At 38.0% G+C, this 20,280-nt stretch overlaps 1 protein-coding gene and 1 long non-coding RNA gene across 2 annotated transcripts in view; both read right to left on the bottom strand.

Moving 5' to 3' along the window:
• The window catches only part of LOC125780225 (uncharacterized), a 341,973-nt gene that overhangs the window by 165,913 nt on the left and 155,780 nt on the right, over positions 1-20,280 (bottom strand). The window lies entirely within an intron of this gene.
• LOC105225677 (uncharacterized) lies at positions 17,261-18,419 on the bottom strand. Its single transcript, XM_011204256.4, has one exon. It carries the CDS (start codon positions 18,319-18,321, stop codon positions 17,503-17,505), a length of 819 nt encoding a protein of 272 aa, XP_011202558.2. The 5' UTR covers positions 18,322-18,419; the 3' UTR covers positions 17,261-17,502.

Below are 20,280 nucleotides of genomic sequence, written 5' to 3'. Positions count from 1 at the left end.
TGTGAGTGCCTACATTTGTGCGTGTGTGTGTGTGTGTATTACTATCAGCAACTGTTGAGGCGCCTACTCGGGGGCTTTCCAACATCGCGTTGATACGATCGGCAGCAGCAACAGTTCGTCAAAATCAAAAAGCCAAAGAGGACAACAAAAAAAAACGTTGTAGAGTGAGTTAGTAGTATGAGCGCAATAACAACAACAATAACACTCGAAGCTATGAAGTTATCGGCGGTAGCTTATGCGCTGGACGTATTGCGGGTGCGAAAAGCACAACAAGTTTGGGGTGATAAGACCGTTTCGGGAGTAAGTATGTATGTATGAAGTAGGTATGTACATGTACAGTTGTGGTCTCGATAATAGCAGCGCTCATATCTAAAGCTATGTTCGTTAAAATATCTGTGAAACGACTACAAGATTGAAATTTACAAAAATAGCTTGAAATATCAATCTAAAATGGTTTCTTTGTCCCCAAGAAGCTTGGGCTATAAACAGATGTCTGCAAATCAAGCCCTTTTAGTATGAAATAATTTTTTATTTGTTCGCCATGGACAGGAGCAGGTAGTATTCACTTAGCGCTATGTCCGGGCTATGTGGTGGATGCGATAAAACCTCACATACGAACTCCAGTAGCTTCTGACGAGTCATCAATGAAGTGTGTGATCTGGCCTTGTCTTGGTGGAACACTTCACCCTTCCTGTTGGCCTATTCTGGACGCTTCTAGTCGATCGCCTGCTTCAAGCGGTCCAGTTGTAAACAGTAAATGGTAGAATTAGCGTCTAACCATATGGGAGCAGCTCATAGTGGATGATTCCCTTCCAATCCCACCAAATACACAGCAAAACCTTCCTGGCCGTCAATCCCGGCTTGGTCACTGTTTGGGACGATTCACCGGCCTTTGACCACGACCGTTTTCGCTTGATATTGTCGTATGTGATCCATTTTTCGTCGCCAGTCACCATTCGCTTCAAAAATGGGTTTAGTTAGTTCCGTTTCAACAGCATATCGCAGGAGTTGATCCGGTCCAGAAGTACTTTTTTTTCGTCAAATCATGCGGCACCCACACATCAAGCATTTTTTTGTATCCAGCCTTCTGCAGGTGGCTTAAAATGGTTTGGTGACTAACTCCCATCTTCTGGGCGATGTTACGAGATGCCCCATGCCGATCTAGCTCGATGTTTTCCATAATTTGATCGTTATTCGTCGTCACAGGTCTTCCGCCGGCTGGCTTATACATGTTGTCGTTTTCACCCGCTCCGAATCGTCGAAACCATTTCTCCGCAGTTCGAAGTGATAGAGTAAACACTATTAATCTCACGGAACGTTTCTCATAGCGTCGTTTTGTAGGTTATGTCATGACCTTTCAAAGATGTATAGTATTGCCAGAAACGAGCTCTGTAGCACTTTATACCTCGAAATTCAAAAGTTAAAATGGGAGATATTTGACAACCTAATATATTGTTCAAATCGGAACACAATAGCATATACATAGCTTCCATACCAATTGATCTAACAAAATCAATTTTTGTATAGAAACGTTTTTTTATTTGACAGATATCTTCAGACAGAATGAGTTATTGATCTCAAAACAGCGCAATATTCTCTGAAAAAATTGTTGAGATCGGACCTCTATGGCATATAGCTGGCATCCAAACTGACCGATCGAAATCAAGATACAAATATTTTTGTACTCTCTTAAGCTATAAGAAATACACCGGTGAAGGGTACTGTTATAGCAAGTCTTATGTAGAGTAAGATCCCTTCAACTCTCTCTCATAATACTCACACAAAAAACTTCGAGAAATCACTGCTATTTTTTTGGACACAATTGTATAAAAATACAAACGTACTTACATGTATGTAGGTACGCCTGGCCGCCGACGGGCGTGTGCTAACGTACGAGTCAACACACACACACATGAATTCATGTTTTGAGATAAGTGTGTTGGCAAGTTATTGCTCTTTGACTGTAAGTGGGCAGCGAATGTGAACTATGATCGTTGTCGTCACAAGGCGCATGTCTTGTACATTGCACAAGCCCGATAGTTTAATCATATCAATGAATTAGTCAACGACTGATAGCATCCCCGTGGGACCAAGTACGAGCGTAAGCATTTGGGCGAGTGAGTAACTGCAATCCTCGATAGCAAATCGCCGTCGCGCGGATATTAAAATGTTAGAAGTGTAAGTAAATGAACGTTCGGTTGGAGAGCGGTTAGCTCAACTTCGCAGCCGTACAGAGTTTATGTGAAACACACACGCACACCCACCAGCGGAAACTCTTTCAAAACTTACGCATACAAATGTATGTACGTACTTAGTAGTACAAGCCGAAGTAGTTCGTTTGAATTAAAGTTGCGCCGATGCGCTCTCGCATACATTCGGCCGCAGCATGGTCGATTTTTATGATCGTCTCGACGCGCATTGCATTCGGCACGATCTGTATTGCACCTCGTTTTATTGCTTAGCCGTGCGATAGCTGTGCGTTGGGCAACGATTTACTTACTTAAGTGTATTAACACCCACCACCCACTCACTCGAAGTTGACATACATAAATTTCGTGCGGCATAAATGAACGCCGGCGTTTAGTAAGCGCTACCGAGCCAGCCATATCTGCGCAGTACGTCGTAGCAGTGATCTTTGCACCCTTTGCAATCGCGCAAATAGCCGCCTCAATAAAAAAATGTTTAACACAAATATACTCTTATTTACAAATATACTTCTATTTATAAGTATTAATCACGCTCAAGGTAATTGTGTGCACCGAAATTGCTTTCTTTCTTGAGTTCCCAAAATATCAATTTTATTTGTTAATTAAATGGAGAAAAATAACTACTTCGGACCACAATTTTACAATTCTTTGCACGTTTTCAGAGACTTCTGCAAACCAAATGAGAGAAACTACATCAAAGCTGGAAGTTTTTAAACTCCGAAGCTCGGTTTTATATCAGATATACTGTGGAAGGTTTATCATTGCCTGAACCTTTACAATTGTGGAACCGATAACAGTAAAGTGCTCTACTATTTCAATCGAAAAGTTCAATCTACACTCTATTTTATTGTGGGTGAACTCAATCTCGAATTTGCAAAAAATTTGTTATCAAACGTCTTTATTGTTCCGATAAATGTTAATAAAACTGAAAAGTGACGCTATCCAACAGTTAAGATGTCTGATAAACACTTTTTCTGGTTTTTTTGTTTATACAACCATTAATTTTAGGAATATGACACGCCAGGTGCGAAATTATTGGTTTCTTTATGCCGATATTGTTTTATCATAATTAATGGGTTATATTGCGTAGGAACATCATTTTCGTTTTATGGTTTTGTTACTTAGATACCAGCTACGCAAATTTGAAAATTCAATGTCTGGGTGAACTAGACTTTTATGTCCGTTACTGATTGGGAAGTTTTGATCGTAAATTTTTATAATCATTAATAGCTTTATGCACGTCTACATAATAATTTAGTATAAACATGCATATAATTAGGGAAAACCCAAGGCAAATTATACTTTTTTCTTTACAAAATGGAATTGATAAAAATTCGACATAACAAAGGCCGTTTAACCCTTCTCCAGGCAGTCAATGTACTTGTGACGTTGTGTTAACAAACACGGAATCACTTCTCCGTTCGACAGTACAATCTTTTTCTCTCTCAGGAATCGCTTGTTTTTGCTGTAGGAGATCCACAGTTTCGACTGTTTCTTGGTCTTTGATGTCTACCATTTGATCCATGTTTCATCGATGGTCACGAAGCAGCACATACATTTTTTCAGATTGCATTAAAATAGCGTCAAATATTGCTAGGTGGTCTCACAGTTGCGCTTGTTGTCCAGATTGAGCAAATGCGGCACGCTTGTGGTTTTTCAGATGCCTACTGTCTCAGCAAAACTCACGCAAATCCAGTCGGTGCTTTGCTATTATACGATTTCCTGAGCTTTTAACATGTTATCCATCCTCCTTAATAGTTGTTTTCGAATCGCATAGGTGGGACTCACTGCCGAAGTTCGATTAATTTAAAAATCTTCAGCCAAATATCATGAAATTAAGTCAAGGCGTTTAGAGCTCACCTCAAAAGAATATCGTCGTCGCACAAGTTTTCTTGTTAATCACAGCTTACCGAGCTCACTGGAAGTACATAGGTTCACAACTAAAACGCAAGAGGACATTGTTATATCGATATATCCGCTTCTCCCAAGCCAATAATTCTACTGCTAATGAGGTAATGCCCTCCTTAACAAGTTTTGAGCGCTAGCTTAAGGCCACTTTCGGCTCTCGGAGTGAACTCTGAAAGAAGCTAAACTTCGGAGGACTACATCTATTGCTACCTTGATCGCAACCATCTCCGCTTGAAAGAGGCTAGAGTGATTTGGTAGCCCAAAACTGAAATTATTGGTACGCTCCTGAAAGAACATTCCATCTCCTCAAACAAACTTTCATCCGTGCCTCAAAAAGTTCACTGCATCTCTCCTCCAATAGACTTACAAATCTATCGTAGGTGTTTAAGCAGAGAAGAAATCACCAGGATGCAGTGGCATTAAGTATCATTGTTGATGTTTTCTTTAGCACAATAACACAGTTATCGATGAGCACACTCCAGCTGCTTAGCTCGTGTGCTTTTTCCGAATGTCCGCCTTCAGGCAACTACCCAATAAAACATTATTGGATTAACTAAAGTTTCATAGACCCAGAACACTACTTTTGGTGTGACACCCCACCACTTCCCGATTGCTTCTCTATAACTGTACATATCAACGAGGGATGAGTAACTCAAGGATTTTGTATGTCCTACTAAATAAACTCATCTCAGTTTTATTTGCCTATGGCTAATCCATTTTTATCTGCCTACTTGGCGCCAACTGGTCTTCCTCTGCTTCCCCCGGCGGGTACTGTGTCGAACACTTTCAGAGCTGAGGTGTTTTCATCCATTCGGACAACATGACCGAGCCAGCGTAGCGACTGTCTTTTAATTCGATGAACTATGTCATTGTCGTCGTATGTATATCTCATACAGCTCATCGTTCCATCGAATGCGATATTCGTCGTGACCAACGCGCAAAGGAGGACTATAAATCTTTCGCAGAATCCATCTCTCGAAAACTCGCAACGTCGACTCATCAGTTGTTGTCATCGTCCAAGCCTCTGCATTATATAGCAGGACGGGAATTATAAATGACTTTTAGATTTTGATTTTTGTTCGTCGAGAGAGAATTTTACTTCTCAATTACCTACTCAGTCCGAAGTTGCACCTGTTGGCAAGAATTATCCTGTGTTAATATCAATATCATCGGCATTCTCCAGCAGCTGAACACTCTTATAAAAGGTTGTACCTGCTCGATTAAGATCTGCAGCTCGAATTATTTTCTCCAGCTTGAAGAAGTCGCATAATAAGGAGTCGCCTTGTCTGAAACTTCGATCGGTATCGAACGGCTCGGAGAGGTCCTTCCCGATTAGTGCTGCCCAACATCAGCTTACACAGCCGTATTAGTTTTGCGGGGATACCAAATTCAGACATGGCGGCATAAAGGCAGCTCCTTTTCGTGCCGTCGAAACAGCTTTGAAATCGACGAAGAGATGGTGGATGTCGATTCTCCTTTCACGGATCTTTTCCAAGATTCGGCGCATGGTGAATATCTCTTCGAACTTCTTCATCTTCGGACAATGGAACGTCTGCTCCATCGTCATCGATTAGGGAATCGGATTCGCCTTCTCCTGGCGTTGTACTTTCACTGCCATTCAGCATGATGATGGAGAAGTGTTCCATCAAAAGGGGAGTATCTCATCCAAGGCTTGTTGTTCTTTTTCATTGGTACTGTTTATATGTGGCGGGTCCCAAACTCTACGCACGACCATGTGGAGGGGATGTTTCGACTTCTCACTTTAGCTCGCCTTCAAACGCATGTTCTTAGGCTACCCAGAGGACACTTGGTCAAAGACCGTAAGTCGTGAGCTGCTTGAGCCATATGTAAAAGAATCGTTTCTGGCTACTCCCAAGTGAATGGCGATGAGAGAACTTTCCTCACTTGCATGAACTTCTACACATGACTCCATCCTCCCTACCTAAAGCTGTCAATAAATCGAAAATTAAATCGTCCATAACAAACGCTCTGTTGGAAAGCTCTTAGCTTTGTTTGAAAATCGTTAAGAACAAGGACTTGGACTTTCTAATAACTGCAAAAGGCAGCGATATTCAATTCAAAGAAATAAATTACCCGGCATTGTTAAAAAAGATATGAAGCTTTTACTACGAAAATTCATTTATTCACAGCGGCGCATTTAACCTCACAAAAGCCCAAGGGGGAGGCGAATGTGTTTACCGAAACAATTTTATGCAGCTATGATAATAATCATTGAAATAGCCTTAGAAAGTGAGAGTAATTTAGAAAACAAAACAAGCTGATTTTGTTTACATTTTCACAGCTTTTAAAGAATGTATTTGTATTAGTTTGTTACTCAAATAAACAAAATTGCGTGAAAGCTCCTCAGATGCCTTACAAAAGCGCATATGTATATTTAGCTTTAAAGGTCAAAGACTCGGTCCACTCAATAGGTCTGCTGTTAAATTTTAATGAAGTGACACACAATGCATCGCCGATGCTGATGAAGCTCTGAGATATGCGTTCGCGGGGCGCCGGCTGGCACAGTCTTGTAGACAGACACTACGTAAGTAAGTATGTATGTACATCGGTTTGTGCGCTCACACACTAAACGCTTCACATTTGCATGTAAACATAAAATTAATTGAATGGACTTAGTACAGCGGCTGCTGGCTGCCGTACCGATGAGAGTGCGTCTGCTGGGCAATTCGCCTGCGAGCGCGCACACGCACACATACATCTATTAGCAAATATGTATAGAAATTTATGCATACGTTGGCATGTATCTGTAACACGCACAAAAGTAGTTTACGTGTAGCACTCGTCGTGTGCATGACTCGCCGTTGGACTTTGCACTTTCCACGAGCGGGAATTGCCTAAAAACAAAAAAATAGAAGCTTAAAAAAATAAATGTGTAAAGAAAACATTGCAATGTGTGCTGGGACATGCTAATGAGTAGAATTGTGCGCCAGACAAAAATGCAAGCTGAAAAAATCAACAGCTCTCTGGGCGAACGACTGCAGAGCATAAGCGAAACAAGAAAAAAATAACGTTAACTGCGGCTGCACCGAAAGCTATAATACCCTTCACGGGTGCAATTTTATAGCAAACAAGTAGGGAAGGGCTTAGTTCGGGTGCAACCGAATATTTTATACTCCTGCAATCCAGAATCAAAGCCAGGGGAATATTTTAAGGTGTAAAATATTAAACATTCCGTGAGATTAATGGTGTTTTGGGGGATGGTACTCTACCACTTCGTAGCGTAGGAATGATTTCGACGATTCAGAGCGAGTGAAAACGATACCATGGATAAGCCAGCCGGCGGAAGACCTGTGACGACGAATATCGATCAAATCATGGAAAACATCGAGTTAGACCGGCATGTGGCATCTCGTGACATCGCCCAGAAGATGGGAGCTAGTCACCAAACCATTTTAGCATCTGCAGAAGTCTGGATACACAAAAAAAGCTTGATGTTTGGGTGCCGCATGAATTAACGTCAAAAAATCTTCTGGAACGAATCGACGCCTACGATAGCTGCTGAAACGGAACGAACTCGACCCATTTTTGAAGCGGATGGTGACTGGCGACGAAAAATGGATCATATACGACAATATCAAGCGAAAACGGTTGTGGTCGAAGGCCGGTGAATCGTCCCAAACAGTGGCCAAGCCGGGATTGACGGCCAGGAAGGTTTTGCTGTGTGTTTGGTGGGATTGGAAGGGAATCATCCACTATGAGCTGCTCCCATATGGCCAGACGCTTAATTCTACCATCTACTGCGAACAACTGGACCGCTTGAAGCAGGCGATCGACCAGAAGCGTCCAGAATTGGCCAACAGGAAGGGTGTAGTGTTCCACTAGGACAACGCCAGACCACACATTGCGATGATGACTCGTCAGAAGCTACGGGAGCTCGATTGGGAGGCTTTATCGCATCCACCGTATAGCCCGGACATAGCGCCAAGTGATTACCACCTGTTCCTGTCCATGGCGAACGCCCTTGTTGGTGTAAAGTTGAACTCAAAAGAGGCTTGTGAGAAGTGGCTGTCCGAGTTCTTCGCAAATAAGGAGGGAGCTCCTACGAGGGGGATATTATGAAGTTGCCGTCTAGATGGAAACAAATTATCGAACGAAACGGTGCATACTTGTATTTGAACTAAATTCGATCATTGTAACACTTTTTATACAGCATTATATAAAGAACTAAAGGCGGAAGGGAGATATTTGACAACCTTATACTCGTATTAGGTATATGGGGGCTAACGGAAGTATTGCCCCGATTCAAGCCATTTTTGACATGTAGAGAAGAACTATCCCTGAAACTCAGTTATATATCTCACACATTGACCAATATTTTCGATCAAAAGTCAACTATAGGTACTGGGGTCTAAATATTCGGTACCTAGGAGCTTGAACGGTTCTTATTGGTTATAAGATGGCATACACTTAAGTCATTATTCTTACAAAGTCTTATTGTTTCTTGATTTGTGTACTGGAAAGTGAAATTATCAAATGGAATTTAAAATTGTACTATATGGGGAAGTAGTCGTGGTTGTAGTCCGATTTCGCTAATTCTCACAACGTGACATAGGAATATAAAAAAATACCACATAAAAACAAAAAAAAAACACATCTGTAAATCTAAAATGATATCACTTTTATATTTCAACGATTGTGTACATATATGATTTAGCGTTATATCCATCAATACACGCTAATGAATTGTCAATTTGCTTGGTAAACTTAAAGAATTAACGAATTTCTATTTTTACAAAAATTTCATACTCCGTTTTCCGCTCTCTTTACTCCTTAGCGCCTGCAACGGAAGCTGTTTTGATTTTGTATGCATTCATTATCTCAGGGCAAAGGCTTATCGTTTATTGCTGGTCTTGTCCACTGTGTTCCACTCCAATTGCTTCTGGGTTAGTAATCACCTGTTTGACAAGTCACCCACCACAGCCGGCCGGCAACAGTGCTGCAATATTTTTACACATGTATGTATGTATGTCGCCAAGTTTGTGTGTGTGTGTATGTTCGGGTGGGTGCAAAGCATTTGAAGATGGCGGTCGTGTTCAAAGTCTATCAGCAATTTCACCGCACCGATTAAAGTCGTCGCTTGCTAGTTGGCACGAGCATGTTCTACAACAACGCTAATATTCTCTATATTACTTGGCATACTTAAGTATTAATTATTGTTATTTGGTGTTTTTGTATGCTAATCAGCCACCCCCACATGCATACACTGACAATTTCTTTGAATCAAAAAATAATAATATGTCCTTGCAAGTGAATTTTAACCTTGCTGTCGCGGTAAAGGGGGGCGGTGATCAAATGTGAAGCCATGGTTCCACCACGTGATAAGCTAAGTACTCGCAATGGAATATTCCATTTGGCGAAAAGAAATTTCGTTTTCCTCATATCAGTCAGAGTATTGGAGTTCTTTTGCTTTTTTTTGTTTGCTTTTTCAAGGTAAAATTGATTAACTTTCGATATTGTTTTTATTAATAGATGGTAAATTTAACAAAATATTACAAAAATAACAATCTATTTAAAGAGTATATCGAGTTAACTCTTGTTATCGCTGAGTGTTATTAGTATCCGATTTTAGTACATTACCGAACAGGCAAATGGTATGTTTCTTTAAAATGCGTTGAGAAGATTTAAGTATTGCCATTGTTATTGTATTGTGTGTCCAGATCCTTTTCCATGAAGTCTTCTCAACGGAGTCGAGGTCTTCTTCTTCCTCTGCTTCCCCTCTCAGAACTGTAATGTTTTCAACCATTCGGGCGGCTTGGCCAACGTAGTTCGTTAAGTTGCTAAACTATGTAAATGTCGTTCTATCGAATGCGGTATTCACCGTTACCAGAGTGCAAAGGACCATAAATCTTCCGCAGAGCCTTCCTCACGAAAACTCGTACCCCGACTCATCAGATGTTGTCATTGTTCATGCCTCTGCACTATATAGCAGGACGGGAATTATGAGTGAGTTATAGAGTTTGGTTTTTGTACGTCGAGAGAGGACTTTGCTTCTCAATTGCCTACTTAGTCCGAAGTAGCACCTGTTGGCAAGAGTTATTTTACGTTATATTTCAAGGCTGACATTGTTGTTAGTGTTAATACTGGTTCCAAGATAGACGAAATTATCTACGACTTCGAAGTTATGACCGTCAACAGTGATGTGGGAGAAAAGTCGCGAGTGCGACGACTGTTTGTTTGATGACAGGAGATATTTCGTCTTACCCTCGTTCACCACCAGACCCATTTGCTTCGTTGCCTTATTTGTTCTGGAGAAAGCAGAGCTAACGGCGGCCAAAGATACTAATATCATCGCCGTACGCCAGCAGCTCTACACTCTTATAGAAGATTGTATCTGCTCGACTAAGCTCTGCTGCTCCAATTATTTTCAAATTTCGGCTTTTTAAGTATGGCTGTATGAAATTTTCATCGATTTTTTATTACATACCATCTATGTATGAAAATTCTATAAAGTCTTACTTAAAAAACCGTGTATCTCGAGAAGTATTAATGATAGCGATTTTAACCTCGAATCTTTTTTATAGCAAATAAAATTTCCTACAAGTTTGTCATTCACATTTTTTCTATAGCTCTTGCCATTTACGAGATATATACAAACATATTTTGAATTTCGTGCAAAAATCAAGTTTAGAGCCTCGTACTACCTAGCTGGTGTGAGTTTCGACTTTATCGCAATGAGCACTTTTGTGGAGTGTTCAATTCTGAGGAATATGAGACTAAAGTCAAAGCGATGCCATAAAATGCCTCTGAGCTATAGAAATTTAAAGATAAAAAATCACGATTGTCGTGTATTTTCAATGGAAAATTTTTACATGCCTTGGTCCAGTCCTTAATGTTAATATTAAGGGCTCAAATTTTCAGGGAATTTTTTTAGGGTATTTCCAAGGAAATTTCATGATGGGATTGAAAAAAATTAATATTTAAATAAAAACACCCTAATATATACACAATCTACCATATTTGTCGCATCTTTAAGTTATACAATATTAATATTAAATCTCTTTAAATTATTTTATGACAGTTTCCATATATATTTTACCTCTAAGTTGATCATTTCTTTAGTGTTATTAATTTCATTAATAGCTCTTAATTTTATATAAACTTAAGCACTCTCTTAAAAGTAAATATTTGTTCTTTTCTTTGCGGATGTTGTAAGAGTAGTCTGGCATATTCTTCGCTCGTTATGGACTTGCGAGTATAGTGGGTGTTATCACTGTATCAATGTAAACACAGTGCGATTAAAATTGGCTTTGAGGTTAAGTACGCTGTCTGTGAAGTTTTTGATTTATTACCCGTCATTTAGTTCCTTTATGTATATATACATATATATACATATGTGTATAACTTTGCGCAATTTTGCATACAGCCGCATATATGCATGTACATACACATATATTAGCAGTTTATAAGGACAAAATTTTAGCTGGAATTTCAATACTACAGTTTAATCTACCAAGCCTTTTAATCTTCAAATTGCCATAAAGAAATAATAAAATGTGTAGAAACTAATATCACCCGCCTAATAGTAACCAGCGGCATAATTTTTAAATAAAACGAACGCGTTCCCTTGAATATTTATTATTAATTATATTGGGTAGTCGAAAAAGTCTTTCGAGGTTTCCTACTTCTTTAAAGGAAAACACAGAAACTGCAATTTTAATGGAGAATATGTATTATCATTTGAAGAACATTCTTAGGTCCAAAGGAAAAAGTCTAACTGTGTGATATTACACGATATTGGTGGCCAATAGACCGGACCAAAACGTGAAATTATCTGCTCACCTAAGTGTTCTCTCAATAAATCCATTAAAGCGATGTGTGCGAAGTGGCGCCGTCGTGTTAAACCAAATTTCGCCGAGATGAGCTTCAATTTCAGGCATCTAATACTCAGTTATCATGGCGCGATAGCCGTCGCCATTGACGGTTACGTTTTCAACGTCATCATTTTCAAAGAAATATGGACAGATAATTCCACCAGCCCACAAACCACACCAAACCATTGTTTCTTCAGGATGAAGTGCAGATATTGAATCTCCTCAGGTTTCTCTTCGTCACAAATGCGGCAATTTTAAATGTTAACATACCTATTGAGCCAGAAATAGGCATCATCACCGAACAAAATTTTGAATCTTCTTGGAATTTTTCAAGTGTCCATAGAACGAATGGATGTCGATTGGAAAGTCGAGTGACTTTAGATGGCACAAACTGTATTTTTTACGCTTTCAATTTAAGATCTCGACGTAAAATGCGCCAAAGTCGTTCCATACGTTTGTCCGAGCTGCTGCGTACGGCGCCAAATCGACTCTCCACGGACTTCGTGTACCCTCTCAGCGACGCTGCTATATTCTCTTCACTGCGTATTGGACGTAGTCGATTCAGTCGAATATTATCCAATAATTAATGCTGGATCACAAGATGGCTGATAGTGTTGCGAAAAGTATGCTCATTAGGCCGATTAAGTTGACCAAAAGTTGAGGGAAGCGCGCGAAACGCGTTCTTTACAGAACGTGAATTTTCATAATAAATTGAACGATTTGTAAACGTTGGTCAGGGGTAAATCTTTCCATTATGAAATACTAAACTATGTCATTTTCATTGAGATACATAACTCAAATATTGGTCAATATCTCCAGCATAAAGTCACCTTTAAATTCGAAAATCTTTATATTAGGTATATAGGGCTCAAGGAAGTATTGACCCGATTCAGCCCATGTATGATATACAAAAATACTATTGTCAGGAAAGGAATATGTCTGAATTTCAATTTTATATCTCACACATTGACCGATATGCTCGATCAAAATTCAACTATGGATACTGGGGTGCACATATTTGGTACCTAGGGTCTTGAGCAGAAAGCAAAAGAATCAAATGAAATTTAAACTTGTGTTATATGGGAAATAGGCGTGGTTATAGTCTTTTTTCACCCATTTTAACACCATGACATATGAATATAAGATTATTATAGAAAAAAAGTTAGTGCCTCCACTCTTTTTGGTTTCAAAAAAAATGTTGTGTAGAATTCCAAAGAAAAGTTTATTAACGAGATTTCGAAAATCAGTTTAGCCACTTTATTTGCCGGATTTAGTCTTTTGCGTATTTTAATCTGCATGAAGAGAGTAGCTGATGCAGCCAAAATGTCATATGACACTGAGGGAAACCCAAAAATTTTTCAATCTCAACAATGATCATCTCGCTGGAGATCATAACTTGTGGTTCTGAAGCTGGAAAAATGCTGGAAAGAGTTTTGCCTGCAATTTTTACAAATATGACTCACTAATCCTATATTTCACGACATTGAAATATTAAGTTTAGTGTTGCTTAGCCGCTATTATGTGAACCAATTCTATATAATCACTAACGACGATACGATTTCTATAATGTAGTATATGCTAATATTTCCCTATCAGCATTAAATTGAATACATATTCAAATTTTCACTTCATTTAAACGTTTTGCATCATTTTATTAGAAAATTACATCAGCATACTCTTTCTGATTAAGCCAGATCTTGATTGCAGACCAAAACCAATACATTCCATGCTGGAATACCATATGTATATTAACATAGAATAACTATAAATCAATATTTTATAGCAAAATAATATGCACTTAAAGTATTGAAACTTGACTTCATACATACTAAATCTTACTGAATTAGTGGGTGGACTTAAGTACTGAAGAGAAAATGAAATAGTAAATAAGGAAGAGCTGAATCGAGTGTAACCGAAATACTCGAAATGTATACTCTAGTGATGTTCAGGAATTATTTTAATTATTCGACGAAAGCATTAAAGCATGAAAGAATTACGATAATTTTTGACATCTTATAGGTCATAGATAGTCTTAGTTTTATTACCATTTATTTAGAGCCAATGCAAGCCAAGCCAATTTATGCAATATTTTATACCAATAGCTTCATTGAGGTTCTTTTTATATCATCATCTACTATGAGCTACTCCAGCCTGGTCGTACGATTCTAAATTTTACTGTCAACAACTGATGGGTTTGAAGCAAGCAATCGAAAAATTTCGTTTTCCACCAGGACAACGCTAGACCATACATATCTTTGATGACTCGGCAAAAACTAGGAGAGCTGAGCTGGGAAGTATTGATGCATCCACCTTATAGCCCTGATCTTGCGCCATCGGACGACCATTTTTTTCGGTCAATGCAGAGCTCCCTTAGTTGAGTAAAGTTGGCTTCTTTTGAAAATAAAAAAAAAATAAAAATTACTTGTCGCAGTTTTTCGCCGAGAAATCAGAAAAGTTTTACACTGATGGAATAATATCTTTAGCGTAAAAATAACAAAAAAGTGGTCTACTCCAATGGCACATATTTGGTTTATTAAAATTCATTATAAATATAATAAAAAAAAAATAAAAATAAAAAAAATTAGTTGAAGTTTGAAACGAAAAAACTTTTTCGACTACCCCATATTTTACTTAGTCGTGGGTATTACAATCAACCGATAGCTGAACAAAACTATAATACTCTATACAACATTAACTCTAGCAAGAATCAAATTTTAGCTTATCACCCAAATTTTGTTAACTACTTTACGAGCAGCAATTAAATGCAGACGGTTTTCGATAATGAGTTTATTTGCAAATGTGACGAACTGTTTGCATCGAAGGTTAATTTCTAATTATAATTTTCCGTATTTGAGCTGATATCTGTCTTTTATTTTACAATAAAAAACGTACACGTCCCGTTGGACGTCATTTCATTGTATAATTTCATTGTATTGTTTTCAGTTCGCAGCAGATGGTAGAATCAAGCGTTTGGCCATATGAGAGCAGTTCATAGTTGATGATTCCCTTCCAATCCCACCAAACACACAGCAAAACCTTCCTGGCCGTCAATACCGGTTTGGCCACTTTTTGGGACGATTCACCGGCCTTCGACCACGACCGTTTTCGCTTGATATTGTCGTATGTGATCCATTTTTCGTCACCAGTCACCATCCGCTTCAAAAATGGGTCGAGTTCGTTCCGTTTCAGCAGCATATCGCAGGCGTTGATTCGGTCCAGAAGGTTTTTTGCGTCAAATCATGCGGCACCCAAACAGCAAGCTTTTTTGTTGGATACACAACCTTCTGCAGATGGTTTAAAATGATTTGGTGACTAAATTCCATCTTTTGAGCGATGCCACGAGATGCTACATGCCAGTCTAACTCGATGTTTTTCATGATTTGATCGGTATTCGTCGGCACAGGTCTTCCGCCGGCTGGCTTATCCATGGTGTCGTTTTCACCCGCTCTGAATCGTGGAAACCATTCCTCCGCAGTTCGAATTGATAGAGTACCATCCCCCAAAACACCATTAATCTCACGGAACGTTTCTCTAGCGGATTTGCGGACTATTCGGCAAGTATTTTATTATTTTCCAACAACGACAAAGTACAATAGAAAGGCAAAGATTTATCGTTCTTATACAAAAACACTTACATAAAAAATCTAACCTATAAAATTATTAGATCTAACTAACTTTCCTGGTAGACGTGACAATATAGGCATATGCAAAAATTAATATTTTTTTTCTAAAAACGACAAAACCCGTTTATTTGCCCTTGTAATTAAAGTTTTAATTTCTTGTTGATAAATGCGCCGAATTTACGTCATCAAATGTCAATGTTGTTATTTTTATTAGATGGAATATAATAAAATACTACAATATAATAATATTTTTAAAAAGTTGCACACTTACATACATACATATTCATATACAGTAAAATGTAACTTGTCATCAAAAGCGAATTCGAGGCAGATAGGGATCAACAAACTTAATCGATGGAAAATACCCAAAGTAACTGACCACCCAGTGGAGACGCTATATAAGTACGCACATACTTACTTATGTACGTATATGTGTAAAGTGTATGTATGAACATACAAATGTAAGTAAGATCTATATAAAAAGGTGATAATGGCCCACTCAATTAACCCTTCAAAGGAATGTGCTACATTTGACAGCGTGAACACTGCGTGGCCACAAGACAACAAGCAAGCCGCGATAATGCGCACAGATAGTTACACTATCTCTATCAGCTTCAAGCATAATATGCGCATAAACTTGAGCGCTTTCCAGTGAATGAAGTTGCTAATCTGCCGAAAAATCAACATTTAATCAACTCAGCTCAATAGTTTCGGAAGCGAAAAAAATGCGCATGTTGCTTGCGTGCTAGATCACCCACTCGTGTACAAATATGTGTGTACACTATATTTAACTATGTAAATATTTAATTATTTGCTCTTGAGTGTACACGCGTTGAGTATAAATAGGCATAAGTATGTACATTGAGAAGTTAAGTGCGTAAGTGTGCCAGGTTGATACACGTATTGCGTACAAAATCTTCAGTTGTATTTCAAAAATTTTCCGGAACTAACCCGGATTTTTATCTGGCCAAGGACTGTCAACTCGCGAGATTACTGCCGCAACAACAACAACAACAACAAACGAACAGCTTCTTTAAGAGAATGATCAGATAGATATCCCCAAAAACAGTGGGGCTTGTTCGAATATTCACAAACAAACATGGTCAAATCTGCTCTGCTAGTCACGCTGATCATTTATAAATATATGTATTTCATAGGTTCTTCTTCCGGGTGTTACTAACATCGTGGCAAACTTAATTTACCTTGGTATAAAAGCTCCCGAAAGAGTCATCTGTTGTATGTTAAATATCTGTATCTACAGGCGCTGGTAGGGAATGCGGACAAGAGAAATGTCTCCTATTATTGTTTTACTGCTGACATACAAAATTGAGGAGTTCTCAAGCATGCCGATTATCCTATAATAATGGTTAACACGTAAAACCAACGCAACTTCGTAAGCTGAAGTGATAAAATCAAGTTTAGCTTACCGTTCCTACAAATACTTTGAAATTATATATTTTGGTTAAGGCCACGAGATATCGGATCTTTTATGATACCAATTATGAAGGTATTGTTTTTGGTATATATTGATTTACGAAATTTTGAACTTGAGTCGAATGTTTAGTTTACTTCGGAAACACTCTTCTGAACAACAACACAATATTAGCTGCATTTATAAAGAATTACTGACAAACATTTAGAGCTTTCTAATTAAGTTCAAAATTCATCAACAAAATAATAATAACTGACATTAGTTATAATTACAATTTGTTCTTTATTTTTAATTACAATCATTAACATAATATTTGCCTGCAGCTTCCATTATTGTAAAATTTTCTTTTTAACTAACTGAGTTTTACTTACTTATTATTATTTAACTTAATATTCTTGCATATTTGAATACAATCTTAAAACAATACATATATGCAATATGAAGACCTCTACATAATTACGTATCAAAATATTTTTGAATATTAAAAACATCAGATTCGTTTAAGTGTCCGTGCGTGTGGTATTTTGTAACAAGCTTCGTCGTTTTTTCATTTGTTTCGAAGATTCAAGTGACCGTCTTTTTCTATGTTTTATTCGCTCCTCTAATTGAAATTGCAAAACATCCGGCTTTGTATGCAAGGCAAATTGTATTTCTGGCATATTATATGATGCCAGTAGAAAATTTATGCGAACACGATCCTCTGCTATTTGTTGTAGTAATTCTTTAGTTTCATCGGACGCAAGAAACTCTGCACAAACATCAGGCAAATCGTCCTTATTTTTATCTGCCTGTGGCTTAGTATTAAGTATTTTCGGTGCAATTTTCTGCAATTTTGGGGCCTTATTCTGTTGTATGCCATCGCTGGTAGCATTTGTTTTGTTTTTGGCCTTCGATGGCGCCTTATCTTCCTCATCATCCAAGGATATTGTTTCAAATTGTATTTCCGGGCTTACACAAAGAGGATGATGAGTACTCTTACGACGACTGCGTTTAGTTTGCAGTGGTAGAGCTGCATTTGATGTGCTAGCTGCGGCTGTAGTACTGGCGGCACTAGTACTTGCAGACGGGCTACTTTGTATAGTTGCTGTCGTTGGACCTTGTAAGGTATTTAAGGACGAAACGTCCGAAATTACCAGCGGTGGAGGAGAGTTACTGCAAGAAGGTATAGTTTCCCGTGGCAAAACTTCCTGTAAATACGATTCTTTGGTATCGCAAACATTGTTTGGCGTAGTCAAAATATAGTTGGCGTTCCCTAGAGCATCACTTTCAATTCTTTCTGACTCCTCCTCCGAATCAGAAATCTCTATCACTTTCGACATATTATTACAATAAATAATATTATATCTTTGTAAACACTACAAATTGTTTATCAACTATTTTCGGACGTTTCTTCTACAACAATTGACAATCAGCTGTTATTAGCAAATACACAAACCGCACAAATATCCCAGCTGGGACATTTAATACAAAATATAATGCCAGATTGTTATAATTTCTTTTGCGATAAAACAATAAAAAATGTAATCAAAGGAACTGTAATAATTTAACATCGAAAAAATGTAGAAATTAATAAGGTATAATCAAAATTAACCATAAATATCGTATTTTAATAAGAATTACGAAATTTAAATGAGAAAATGAAGTTGGAAAAATTCGTTACAATTTAAGTTAAATTATTCATAATAACTTTTTACTTTTGAAAGGTATATATTAGGGGTATTCTCTTGCTCTTGCAAGATTGCAGATTGCAAAAATACTACACCGAAATATACAAGGGCACGAGAGCACCCATTGCAGAATCTAGTGATATATGAGCGACTGATTCAGTCAATTTATTGTAAATGACTATTGTGCATGGCTATTGTGAATTGGCGCACCTTCTGCATACATTTTTAACAAAAAAAACTGTAACAAAACTTTATAATTTAAATAGAAATTATAAAATCTAATTAAAATTTACCTTTCTCCACAGTTTAACGACGTAATAGGTCTTTTTGTAAAATGGCAACTACAACAGGGTTGCAATTTTATTTTTGCGTGACATTGCACGCAAATATACATGGGTTTTGGTCTGACATATTTTACAGCCCTTGCAAATATTTTTCTGCCTGTGTTTGTTGTTGTGCCGTTGTAAATCTGCAATTCTTGCACCGTGCACCGGGTTTTGCAAGAGCAAGAGAATACCCCTAATAACTTTTTACTTTTCAAGGGTATATTTTTCATCGCATTACGACTTTCCTATATTCTTACATATGTTGATTGATTTCTCTCACTTTCTGAATATATTTTAATACCTTTTATTTTTAATTTAAAATTTACTCTTGCAAGCCAACTAAAGATTAAATCACTGGTTAAGTTTCTATGACCTCGATGACTCGTTTGAGAAATTTGGATAGTCAGATTAGCTGACGATTTCTTGCTGCTATTGATTAACTAAATATGTTTTGTTTTACAGTTGAGGCTAATACTAATATTTTTATTTTTTTTCCTATTTGGTTTTTAATTAGGCAGCTAATTTTCAATTCACTAAATTCTATCGAAATTTATCTAAAATACTGACAACAATTGAACTAAAATTATTCACAATAGATTCATATGTATTGTTACGAATTTACTCTTGCTAGTTTACTTTGTTAGGTTCGTATCTCTGGATTGACAAATAAAATCAACACTGTTTAATTTAATTCAACAACTCTTTATTTCACAACTCGTCTACACTATAGCAGTTTATTCTTAGCACTGATTGATTACGTTGGCGCTGCCACGGCTTATATAGCCACGCACTTCTCGCTGATGCCGACGTGTCCTTCTAGAATATCGCGTCTGGAAATTACCAGAACATACGGCTATACGGCGCCAGACGCAAGCAGACAGTCGCGGCGCCAGACTCAGCAATTGTTTACCTAGACAAGCAGACAGTGCGGCGCCAGATGTCTATTGTTTCGACGAGCAGACAGCCGTGGCGCCAGATGTCTACAACAAGACAAATGCTATTCCATATACCTACAGCTATTGTTCATAATCAGGGATGCATATAGTAATACAAATATAACTTAATACTACTTTTGTAACACTGCCCTCCACTAAAGCCTAATCGTCCCGATTAGGCACAAATCCTCTTGAACCAAATGGGGCGAGCCTCTCCAAATGTACTACTTTCATTTTACATCGTGCTTTTCCATTTCTTTGTATGCGGTATACCACGTCATTAAGTCGTTTCATCACCATATAGGGTCCTTCCCAGGCTGTCTGCAGTTTCGGGGACAAGCCTTTCTTTC

The sequence above is a fragment of the Bactrocera dorsalis genome, chromosome 1 (genome assembly GCF_023373825.1).
Source record: "Bactrocera dorsalis isolate Fly_Bdor chromosome 1, ASM2337382v1, whole genome shotgun sequence".
NCBI lineage: Eukaryota > Metazoa > Arthropoda > Insecta > Diptera > Tephritidae > Bactrocera > Bactrocera dorsalis.
This window is presented reverse-complemented; position numbering and strand designations above follow the sequence as displayed.